The 12,162-nt window shown below is 49.4% G+C and overlaps 1 protein-coding gene across 2 annotated transcripts in view; it reads right to left on the bottom strand.

Moving 5' to 3' along the window:
* MAN1C1 (mannosidase alpha class 1C member 1) overlaps positions 1-11,886 on the bottom strand; it is a 174,396-nt gene extending 162,510 nt beyond the window's left edge. For both annotated transcript variants that reach the window (XM_049878313.1, XM_049878315.1), the window contains exon 1: positions 10,268-11,886. In XM_049878313.1, coding sequence (XP_049734270.1) covers positions 10,268-10,807 — 540 coding nt within the window. In that variant the 5' untranslated portion in view covers positions 10,808-11,886. The remainder of the gene's footprint in view (positions 1-10,267) is intronic.
* Positions 11,887-12,162: the final 276 nt, after the last annotated feature.

Genomic DNA, 12,162 nt, shown 5'->3' with positions numbered 1-12,162 from the left:
TCAACAGGATGACAATAAACAGCCCAATTTTAAAAAGGGGAGGACAAAAGATTTGAACAGACATTTCAAAAGACGATATACAAATGGTAAATAAGCACAAGAAAGATGCTCAATATCATTAGTTGACAGAGAAATACAAATTAAAACCACAATGATATATTACTACACACTGCACAGAATGGCTAAAACGCAAAAGCTTGACAAATAGCAAGAGTTGTCAAGGACATAGAACTCTCACACATTGCTAATAGGAATATATATTCTAACTACTTGGGAAAAGTGTGTGCAGTTTCTTATAAAGTTAAACACATGCCTATGCTATGAGCCAGCGATTCTATCTACTCCTAGGTGTTTACACAAAAGAAATGAAAACATATGCCTAAACAAACATGTATATATAAGATGTTCACAGCAGCTTTATGCATCCTTGTTGTTGTTAGGTGCCGACGATGGACGACTCAATTCCAACTCATAGTGACCCTATGCACCACAGAATGAAACACTGCCTGGTCCTGTGCCATGCTCACAATCATTGTTATGCTTGAGCCCACTGTTGCAACCACTGTGTCAATTCATCTTGTTGAGGGTCTTCCTCTCTTCCCCTGACCCTGTACTTTACCAAGCATAATGTCCTCCTCCAGGGACTGATCCCTCCTGACAATATATCCCAAGTATGTAAGATGCAGTCTCGTCATTCCTGCTTCTAAGGAGCATTGTGGTTGTACTTCTTCCAAGGCAGATTTGCTTGTTCTTTTGGCAGTCCATGGTATATTCAATATTCTTTGCCAACATCACAATTCAAAGGTGTCAATTCTTCGGCCTTCCTCATTCATTGTCCGGCTTCGCATGCATATGGGGAGATTGAAAACACCATGGCTTGGGTCAGGTGCACCGTAGTCTTCAAGGTGACTTCTTCACTTTTCAACACTTAAAAGGGGTCCTTTGCAGCAGATTTGCCCAATGCAATGTGTCTTTTGATTTCTTGACTGCTGTTTCCATGGCTGTTGATTGTGGATCCAAGTAAAATGAAATCCTTGACAACTTCAATCCTTTCTCCATTTATCATGATGTTGCTTATTGGTCCAGTTGTGAGGATTTTTGTTTTCCTTCTGTTGAGGTGTAATCCATACGGAAGGCTGTAGCCTTTGATCTTCATCAGTGAGTGCTTCAAATCCTCCTCACTTTCAGCAAGCGAAGTTGTGTCATCTGCATAACGCAGGTTGTTAATGAGTCTTCCTCCAGTCCTGATGCCCACTCTTCTTCATATAGTCCAGCTTCTTGTATTATTTGCTCAGCATACAGATTGAATAGGTATGGTGAAAGAACACAACCCTGACTCACACTTTTCCTGACTTTAAACCATGCAGTATCCCCTTGTTCTGTAGGAACAACTGCTTCTTCATGTATGTACAGTTCCCTCATGAGCACAGTTAAGTGTTCTGGAATTCCCATCCTTCCCAGTGTTATTCATAATTTGTTATGATCCACACAGTCGAATGCCTTTGCATAATCAATAAAACACAGGTAAACATCTTTCTGGTATTCTCTGCTTTCAGCCAGGATCCATCTGACATCAGCAATGATATCCCTGGTTCTACATCCTCTTCTGAATCCGGCCTGAATTTCTGGCAGCTCTCTGTTGATATATTGCTGCAGCCGCTTTTGAATGATCTTCAGCAAAAATTTGCTTGAGTGTGACATTAATGATATTGCTTGATAATTTCCGCATTCGGTTGGATCGTCTTTCTTGGGAATAGGCATAAATGTGAATCTCTTCCACTCGGTTGGCCAGGTAGCTGTCTTCCAAATTTCTGGGCTTAGACAAGTGAGCACTTCCAGCACTGTATCCGTTTGTTGAAACATCTCAGTTGATATTCCATCAATTCCCAGAGCCTTGTTTCTCACCAATACCTTCAGTGCAGCCTGGGATTCTTCCTTCAGTACCATCAGTTCCTGATCATATGCTACCTCTTGAAATGGCTGAATCTCCACCAAGTCTTTTTTGTATAATAACTCTGTGTATTCCCTTCCACCTTCTTTTGATGCTTCCTGCGTCATTTAATATTTTCCCCATAGAATCCTTCACTATTACAACTTGAGGCTTGAATTTTTTCTTCAGTTCTTTTAGCCTGAGAAATGCACAGCGTGCTCTTCCCTTTTGGTTTTCTATCTCCAGCTCTTTGCACATGTCATTATAATATTTTGTCTTCTCAGGCCATCCTTTGAAATCTTCTTTATTTCATTACTTCTTCTCTTTGCTTTCACTGGTCAGTGTTTAAGAGCAAGTTTCAGAGTCTCTTCTGACATCCATTTTGGTCTTTTCTTTCTTCCTTGTCTTTTTAGTGACCTCTTGCTTTTTTCATGCACGATGTCCTTGATGTCATTCCACATCTCTTCTGGTCTTCGGTCACTGGTGTTCAAGGCGTCAAATCTATTTTTGAGACGGCCTCTAAATTCAGGTGGGATATACTCAAGGTCCTACTTTGGCTCTTGTGGACTTGTTCTAGATTTCTTCAGTTTCTACAACCTTTCATATGAGCAACTGATGGTCTGTTCCACAGTCAGCCCCTGGCCTTGTCCTGACTGATGATATTGAGCTTTTCCATCGTCTCTGTCCACAGATGTAGTCGATTTGATTCCTTTGTATTCCATCTGGGAAGGTCCATTGTGTAGTTACCGTTTATGCTGGTGAAAAAAGGTATTTGCAATGAAGAAGTTGTTGGGCTTGCAAAATTCTATCGTGCGATCTCCGACATGATTTCTATCACCAAGACCATATTTTCCAACTACCGACCCTTCTTCTTTCTTTCCAACTTTCACATTCCAATCATCGGTAATTATCAATGTATCCTGATTGCATGTTTGATCAATTCCAGACTGCAGATGCTGGTAAAAATCAATTTCTTCATCTTTGGCCTTAGTGGCTGGTGTGTAAATTTGCATCATAGTTGTATTAACTGGTCTTCCTTATAGGTGTACGGATATTATCCTATCACTGACAGCACTGTACTTCAGGATAGATCTTGAAATGTTCTTTTTGTTGATGAATGCAATACCATTCCTCTTCAAGTTGTCATTCCCAGCATAGCAGACTATATGATTGTCTGATTCAAAATGGTGAATACCAGTCCATTTTAGCTCACTAATGCCTAGGATATCAATGTTTACGTGTTACATTTCATTTTTTATGATTTCCAATTTTCCTAGATTCATACTTCATACATTCTAGGTTCCAATTATTAACGGCTGTTTGCAGCTGTTTCTTCTCATTTTGAGTCTTGCCGCATCAGCAAATGAAGGTCCCAAAAGCTTGCCTCCATCCACATCATTAAGGTCAATTCTACTTTGAGGAGGCAGCTCTCTCCCAGTCATCTTTTGAGTGTCTTCCAACCTGGGAGGCTCATTTTCCAGCACTATATCAGACAGTGTTCTGCTACAATTCATAAGGTTTTTGCTGGCTAATTCTTTTCATAAGTAGACTGCCGAGTCTTTTCTTCCTAGACTGTCTTGTCTGGAAGCTCAGCTGAAACCTGTCCACCATGGGTGACCCTGTTGGTATTTGAATACTGGTGGTATAGCTTCCAGCATCATAGCAACATACGAGCCCCCACAGTATGACAAACTGATAGACGCATGGGGGCCATAAAGATTAGAGCCTTGGAAACCCTATAAGGCAGTTCTATCCTGTTCTATAGGGCCGCTATGAGTCAGAATAGACTCAGTGGCAACAGGTTTTGAGTAAAAATCAGCTCCATGGCATATGACAACAAATGATGCTTAAGAAGGAGCCAGGGGCATCTGGGGTCTTAAAAGCTAGCAAGTACGTGGCCATCTAAGATGCATCAGTTGGTCTCAACCCACCTGGAGCAAAGGAGAATGAAGAACACCAAAGATACAAGGAAAATATGAGCCCAAGAGAAAGAAAAGTCCACATAAACCAGAGACTCCATCAGCCTGAGACCAGAAGAACTAGATGGTGCCTGGCTACCACCAATGACTGCCCTGACAAGGAATAAACAGAGAATCCCTGATGGTGCAGGAGAAAAGTGGGGTGCAGACCTCAAATTCTAGTACAAAGACCAGACTTAATGGTCTGACTGAGACTGGAAATCATGGCCCCCGGACTCTTTGTTAGTCCCAAACTAAAACTATTCCCAAAGCCAACTCTTCAGACAAAGATTAAGCTGGACTATAAGACATAAAATGATACTGTTAAGGAGTGTGCTTCTTAGCTCAAGTAGACACATGAGACTATGTGGGCATCTCCTGTCTGGAGGTGAGATGAGAAGGCAGAGGGGAACAGGAGCTGGTTGAATGGACACTGGAAATACAGGGTAGAGAGAAGGAGTGTGCTGTCACATTGTCGAGAGAGAAACTAGGGTCATATAACAATGTGTGTGTAAGTTTTTGTATGAGAAACTGATTTGAATTGTAAACTTTCATTTAAAGCACAATTAAAAAAAAGAGAGAGAAGGAGCCAGCGGTAGGGGGAGAGGGCAAAATCTCACATTATTCAGCCACTGAAAACAGGTGCTATTAGGCGAAAACTGTTTGCCTAGAAGACTCACCTGTGGAGCAGCTGACTCTGAACGTCCACATAAAAGCACAACTATTACTCATCTATTAAAGAGCGTGCTAATCGATATGCCAAAGTTTCTTCTGTAAAGGTTACCACTAAAGGTACTGCACTGAGATAAATGGACAACTGCCTTTAATTAATGAAGATCCAAAGCTAAGAGACAAACTCAGCCCCTGTGAGAGTAAGAGCTGTTGCAACTCCGCCTACCTAGCCTGGGGAGCTATCACCCCAAATCTCAGAATCCAGTCCTATTAAGGGAGAACACGCCTTTGACTGGGCCACCACACTGAGACCACACACTGTGACTGTGGCCTTGGCCCTCCTCTTGTCTTTGGGTGTGGAGACACCAAAGCAGGTCTGACCTACAGCAATCTTGGCTGCATCAACTCTGGGATGCATAGCCCTTGGCTATGGGCCAGCCCCCCTGAGTGGGAGGGAGTGTAGGGGGCAATGAAGGAAGGAAGGAGAGAGGGAACTATCTAGACTTCTATCCCTGAGTCTTCAGAATTCCTTGAGGGGTCTCCAATTTGGTTTCTTACCATCATCTGGCATGGAAAAACAGGGTTAACAAAGTCTGCTGTATCTTTTTCCAAAATTATACAAACACCTGTACTTCAGGCTTTGATCTCAGGGTGGTGGGAAATCAACAACCAGGGCTTATTGTTTAGATGAGTCTGGTGTTTCTAGATCACAGGTGCACAGAACTGGAATCATAATAATTGGTTATTTATCCTTGGTTCAGGATACTCATCCCTGCTCCACGTGTAGCCCTGTTTTAAAGTAAAGTAATAAATATGCATGAACTCACCTAAGGTGCTCTCCTGAATCCTGTGTCCATCATTCCCAGGCCAACAAAAACAAGGCAGGACGGGAGAATTTCTGAAAGCTCCCAACACCTCCCCAAACAGACTCCACTTAGGATGCAGAAGCCAGAACCTTCCCCAAGCCAGAGTCCATACCCATGAGACTGGGCGCCCACCAAGATTACCGAACAGGTTCCCTGCACAGGGCTTTACAACCCGTTAGCCTGATTTATTTTTTTCAATAAGAGAAAAGATGTAAGTCCCTTTGAGCAAAGTATGCTTGATATATATCACAATATTTATTTTTGGTAGAGTAATGGATCAGTCTTCGGGGAAAGCTAGAGAAAAGGCATTTCTCTTGCTCAGGTGTAAATCAGTCCTCTAGAAACCGCCAGGGAATCTATATTCTTGCCCCCCTGCTAACTGTACTGTGAAATAAGCAGCTGACTTTTAAAAGTCATCGTTCTATTTGTTTCTAGCCCTAACATTAAAGATAGAGTTAAGAACGTGAGGCCTGAAAAGCAATTGCTCCTGGAATGCCTATAAAATACCTACCGTAATTCCCCCAAATGATGGTACAACTCAAGATGAAAACAGAGAAGCCCAACCAACTGTGTGGGGGCTAAGTTGTATCCCCGGGTGGGGACAAGTTCCAAGCTTCTCCCTACCTGCAGCACTCAGTTCTAAGGAAGAAGAATGAGGTTTGTGGCTGGGCTTAGGATATAAAGGTCTCCCAAAGAACCTGTACAGTCATGATAGGTTTGTCTTCCCATTTACATGAAAGGTATTGTAGAGCAGGGCAAGAGGGAAACTGAAGCAAAGAAGCTGAAGGACAGGGTAGAAGAAAGCTCTTCAAAGGATTTGCAACTCGAACAGAGCTATTGAAATCTACTTAAATCTGAGGTGTTCCTAATATTAATTATCCTGAACAACTCACCGGGTCAGATTCACATGCTACAAGGAACACAACACCTTTTAATTTTCATACCTGTCCCTGGCACCAGCGACAATAAATCAGACATACAGAGAAACCACACTTGACTAACGAACCAGGCCATTAATGGAGAGCAAAGATCATTTGCCAAGATGACTTATTCAGACATGGTCACATATCATAACCAGCGATATCCTGGAGGCTTAAGGCAGCAGGCACAGAGGGCAAGAGCTGGGCCCTTCCTGCCAAGTCACAGGGCAACCTCCAAAAATACCCAAACCCAATGCTGTCAAACCTATAGGACAGAGTAGAGCTGCCCCATAGGGTTTCCAAGGAGTGGCTGGTGGATTTGAACTGCTGACCTTTTGATTAGCAGCCAAGCTCTTAACCACTGTGCCACCAACTTCCAGATGCCTGCTACCCAGGCATAAAAGATTTTACCCGTGGGTACCACCTCCCTGCTCCCTTCAAAGCAGACCTGCAATTGGAAAATTACTGCAACTTTTAAAAGCCTCTCAGGTCATGAAGCTGCTAAGTTCTAAAACCTGGCCATAGCCCCTACTCTATTCTCCCCCTCCTTCATCTCATTTTTCAGAAGAAAAAAATGAGGGTCCAGGAGGGAGAGGAAGTGGCTGTCTAAAGTCAGCCAGTTGATGGCTGAGCGGAGATTTGCACTCATGTTCTGGGTCTCCGCTTTCTAATACACTGCCTCCTCCAAGGTTCCAAAGTCCTGAAGTGAGGAGAAAAAGTTGGTTCTAGATTGTTTCCTGATACACGTACACCCAGAACACACCCCTCCAGCCCATCTTATCAGCACAGGTCTTGTGCCATGTCCATCTCTCAAACTAGAATGTTCATAAACATACTTCGCTGACCTAGAGCCCGAGTGTCCAGTCTTCATACACTCTCATTTATCACCCTCTCTGATTCTCTCTTGATGTTTACTTTCACTTTAAAAACCTCATCTTACAAGTGCTGGGCCTGTTTTATCTGATGTTAACTCCCCTCTGCTCCCTGGGCCTAATCAATCCACGTCTGGAAATAAACCAGAGAGGAAAGCAACAGTCATTTTTGTGAAAACAGGCACCACTCTAAAACGTTCCACTCCTGGGCAGGACACAGATAGGAGTTTACATGAGAAGAACGGAACGACATCCTCCAGCAGCAGTCAGGGGCATTCCTCATCAGGTGGGCCACCCGGGAAGGTAACTCTGCATTAACGGCTAAACTAAAAAATCTGCCCCACATTTTTCACGTTATCTGGGAGAAGGTCAAGCTCAAGAAGTCTAAGGAGATGAGAAGCTTTAAAACACAATAGTGTATATGTCCCAGCACCCCTCCATTCTAAAGAGCTTAAAATCAGGGACAGTGAGGGTTCACTGGTAGAATTCTCACCTTCCATGTGGGAGACCTGGGTTCGATTCCTGGCCACTGCACCTCATGTTTGGCTACCACCCATCTGTCACTGGAGGCTTGTGTATTGCTACGAGGCTGAGCAGGTTTCAGCAGACTAGGAAGAAAGGTCTGGTGATCTGCTTCTGAAAATTAGTCATTGAAAATCCTATGGATCAAAAGGGTACTCTCCGCAACCAATCGTGAGGGTGGTGCAAGACCAGTTAGCGTTTCATTCCGCTATGCACGGGGTTGCTGCAAGTTAGGGGCTGACCTGACTGCAGCTAACGACAACAACAACGGTCTTCCAGGTGGGGGCTTCAGACACTGAACACCAACTGCAGATGTATAAAAGAATGCTTCTATCTACTAACATAGGTACAAGGGAACGCCAGTTAGAAAGATCCAGACACCTGGCAACCAACATAGACCTCCACTGGCCATGTTAAGCAGAGTCTCCTGCAAAGCACTGAGCCTCCATACCACTCACCAACCCCCAGCCACTGCTGCAAGTCACCACCTGTAGCCTCTGCTGGCAAAGGAGGTTGTCCTTACACAGATGGGCAAAGCCAAGTTCCTAGTAGCCAGTCCACCCTCCCTGCCACTGCTTCCAGCCCAAGGCTTTCAGAAACGGGTCACAAGGCACCTCTTCTGAGGAGGACAGGAGCTAATTCTTAAGCCTTCCAGAGATCCTCCTGAATATCTGATGGCAGCTCCGGACAGCCCATGAAAAACCGATGCATATAATTTATATGTAATATCAGTGAGAGTTACTGCCCTCCTAGGAGGTCCAGAATGGCTGAATGGGCTACTGTGCTCAAGGTGGCTTTGAGAAGGGGAGCTGCAGGTGGTCCAGATGAGTATTAAATAACAAAGTTCCTTAACAGAAAGGGGAAAACAGGTCCCCTCCCCCTAGCTATTGCAAGTTTCAGCCTTCAATTAACCTCTGAGATTTCAACAAGAATCTGGAACCTGAGAACATGTACACTTGCGTGCTCACACACACAGACACACACGGATAAGAAGGACTCGGCTTCTTTGTGACTTCCTTCTTGACTTGCCCTGTGATCGCTAGTTAAGAGTCTCTAAACAGGGCTTAGCACAGAAGGGCTCAGTAACAGCAGAAATAAGAAGTAGAGGCCATGTCCTGGAACACAGCCTGGACAAGGAAAAAGGGACAGCCAAATTCTACACCAGCTCCAAGAAGGTCTTGGCAGGGTGGGTCCTAACCCTTGCTGCTGTTCTCCCTAGAAATCAAGGCAGATCTGCTGACTCCTTTTCAGTAAACCAAGAAGTACAGACAGAACCAGCCCTTTCTGGGTCTGTGGAGAAGGGGGAGCCTCATCTCTTTTCTAGGGAGGAGACCCCAGCCCACTGCTTGCCCACAGCCCCCTTGTGGCCTGGGGGTGTCACTGCAGCCCCCTCTGCATTGCTAGGCACAAACCTCACACAGGCAGCTCTCATAGTGGTCAGGCAGAATATTTAGTCACCGGTGGCGACCTGGCAATGGTCTTCAAGCCATGGCTAGGATGCCTTTGTTTCCGTTTTCTTAAACTAAGACTCAGACTCAAAGTCATTCTTCTAAACCCCTCCCTGGTCCAGTCGCTACAGGGAACAAGCCCAAGGCCTGCTTCATTAACCCAATAACCTCAGAGCTTCTGTAACATTAAACCAAAACACCAAACCCACTGCCGTTGAGTCATTTCTGACTCATAGTGACCCTATAGGACAGAGTAGAACTGCCCCATAGGGTTTCTAAGGCTGTAAATCTTTATGGAAGCAGACTGCCACGTCTTTCTCCTGTGGAGCGGCTGGTGGGTTTGAACTGCTGACCTTCTGGTTAGCAGCCAAGTACTTTAACCACTGCGCCACCAGTGTTCTTTACCACCGCTTTATTGATCACTGCTTCCTGCATCACATGCAATTATGTACAAGTGTTCCAAACCTTAATAGAAACAGCAAGAATGCACAATATCCTCTGGTGTGTAGGTTGCCGGCTAGATGACAAAATACTTGCAGGACACCAAATACCCCCCAAACCCTGGGTTTCTAGGTAGCAGGTCCTAAGAGGTTTCAGGAGTTAGGACACAAGGACAAGCAGTGAGAAGGAATGTGGCCAGTGACTCCCAGTATACAAATGCAAGTAGAGATGGTGCGGATTAAGGGACCAGAACTCCAGTCTCACCAGGACCTCCACGACAAAAAGGAATGGAGACTGGAGCCCACCAGGGAGCTGGGGACTGGGCAGGAAAGACCAGAGTCAGGGCGTAGGGGGAAGCTGGTCCAGGGTCTGGGCTGCCATGGTCAGGACTGGGGATGATTAACTGAACTGGGTGCTGAGAAAGTGCACAGGGAAGATGAGAAGGTGCAAAGTTTGGGAAGAGAAAGAGCGTGTAGAGTGTGCTTGGAGGGCTAGGGTGGACGAGGGTCCAGGTATGACTAGGGCCGGTAGAAATGGGTGGAAATACAAGGGGTTAGTTTTTGTTGTCGGTGTTATGGGTTTTGGAGGGTTTTTTTTTTTTTTTTTTTTTGGTTTGTTTTTGGAGGGGGTATCCTTACCTCCTTAATTTTCTCCTTCTGGGCATGCACTCGGCTCTGGTGCTCCTTACTTTCGTCGGGTCTCGTCCCCAGCACCGGGTGGTGGAGACGACTCTGGAAAGCATTGAAGTCAAAGCTAAACGGGACGCTCCTCTCCCGGGGCCTGAGGGCTGCGATGCTGTTGCCCCGAGCCGCTGTGGCCTCCTCCCGGGGCCTGGTGGGACGGGTGCGCCGCGGCCACCCATTCCTGCGGAGTTGATTGGCACGGTTGCTGGGGTCGTCCTCTCCAGCGGCCGGCGCGGCAGGGGCCGGGTTGGGAGGCGGCTCCTGCTCTTGGACCGGAGGGTAGCCAGCGACATCAGGCACCACCTCCAGGCCGGGCTGCTTCGTCCGCGGGGCCAAGAAGAGGCGCTTGAGGCGAGAGGAATGGGGCAGCAGGAAAAGGGCCCCGAAGCACAGGGTGACCAGGCCAGAAAGGAAGAGAAGGAAAAGGAACTTCTGCGGCAGCCGCAGCCCCCACGAGGAGGCTGGGACGAAGCCGGGCACTTTCCTCATGAGCATCGTGGCCTGGCACGGGCCTGAAGGCAGTCAGCTCCGTCCAGGGCCTCTGTGGTCCTCAGAGCTCAGGCACGTGCAAGCAGAGGCTGGGCGAGTGGAGGGCGCTGGGGGGCGCCGCCCGGGGTGGGGGCCCGCGAGCAGAGCTGCCAAGCCGGAGAGTTTCGCCGCTTCTCGGACTGCCCCCCGAAGTTCCCGGAGTTTGCAACGAGTCCTCCTGCGAAGAGGCAGGGGCGCAGCGGCCTCAGCGGGGCCCGGGCGAGCCGGGCGGCAGGGCTCGGGGCCCGGGCCCGCAACGGCCGGCCGCGCGCTGCAGCCTCTCCGCCGGCCGCCGCGCAGCCCCTCCCCACACGGCCGGCCTGCGAGGCCCGCGCCTTCCCGCGCTGCGGCCACCGCCGGGGCCGTCACATGCCGTCCGCAGCGCCCAGGCTGTCGGCGCGGAGGGGCGCCCGCAGGCCCGGGCCGGGCAGTGTCCTAGTCCCCCGCGCCGAGCTGTCCTCAGCCCCTCGGCCTCCCTCCCGCGCTCGGCGGCTTCCAAAGTTTCAGCCTCAGAAGCAGTTTCCAGAGGAGGCCGGCTCGGGGCCAGGCGGTGGCGGGGCTAGCGTGTCCCCCCGCTCCGAGAGCGCGCCGCCCCGGCCGGGTCGCGACAGCGCCCGGGCTCGGCTATCGGGACCCGTTTGCTCCACAACTTTGCTCCGCCGCGGGGCGGGCGCCGGGGAGCGGGAGCAGGCGCTGCCGAGCCCGCGGGGCAGGGGGCTTGCCGGGCCCCCCCGGAGCGGAGGGATGCCCGAGCCCAAGTCCGGAGCCGGACGCCGTCCGCTTCGAGCCGCGGCTGACGGCGGCAGCTGCGCCCGGGAGCGCCGGCTGCCGCCCCGCCAACTCGGCGGGGCTCGGGGCTCCCGCTGGGATCACCTGTTCCCGGCCCCCGCCGGCTCTGCGGAGCGCGCAGCCAGGACTGCGCCTCCCCGCCGCAGCTGGCCCCCTCGCAACGGCCACTCCAGACGGGCCGCCGCCGCCGCTGCAGGCTGAGCCGCCGCCGCCGCCGCCGAGCCTGCGCCCCACACGCGCGCACACCCGCCTGGACGCCTCCGCCGCCGCCGCCCGCTCGGGCTATCACTGCGACAGCTCGGGCGGCCCCGCCTCCCGCCGGGCCACGCCCTCCGGCCACGCCCACCCCGCGGCCCCGCGGCCCGCCACCCCGCGGCGCCGCAGCCAGGCCAATGGCCTCGTGCGGGAGGGTAGGGGGTGCGGGGGATGAGCGAGGGTGGGGAGGGGGGACGGCACTTCAAGCCACGCCCCACCCCAAAGGGCCAGCGCTGCGCACACTCCCTCCCATTCCACCAGCACCAATGGTCCAGCTG

Source organism: Elephas maximus, chromosome 3 (assembly GCF_024166365.1).
Source record: "Elephas maximus indicus isolate mEleMax1 chromosome 3, mEleMax1 primary haplotype, whole genome shotgun sequence".
Lineage (NCBI taxonomy): Eukaryota > Metazoa > Chordata > Mammalia > Proboscidea > Elephantidae > Elephas > Elephas maximus.
Note: the sequence above shows the minus strand (reverse complement) of the source record. Positions and strands in the feature narration are given on the sequence as shown.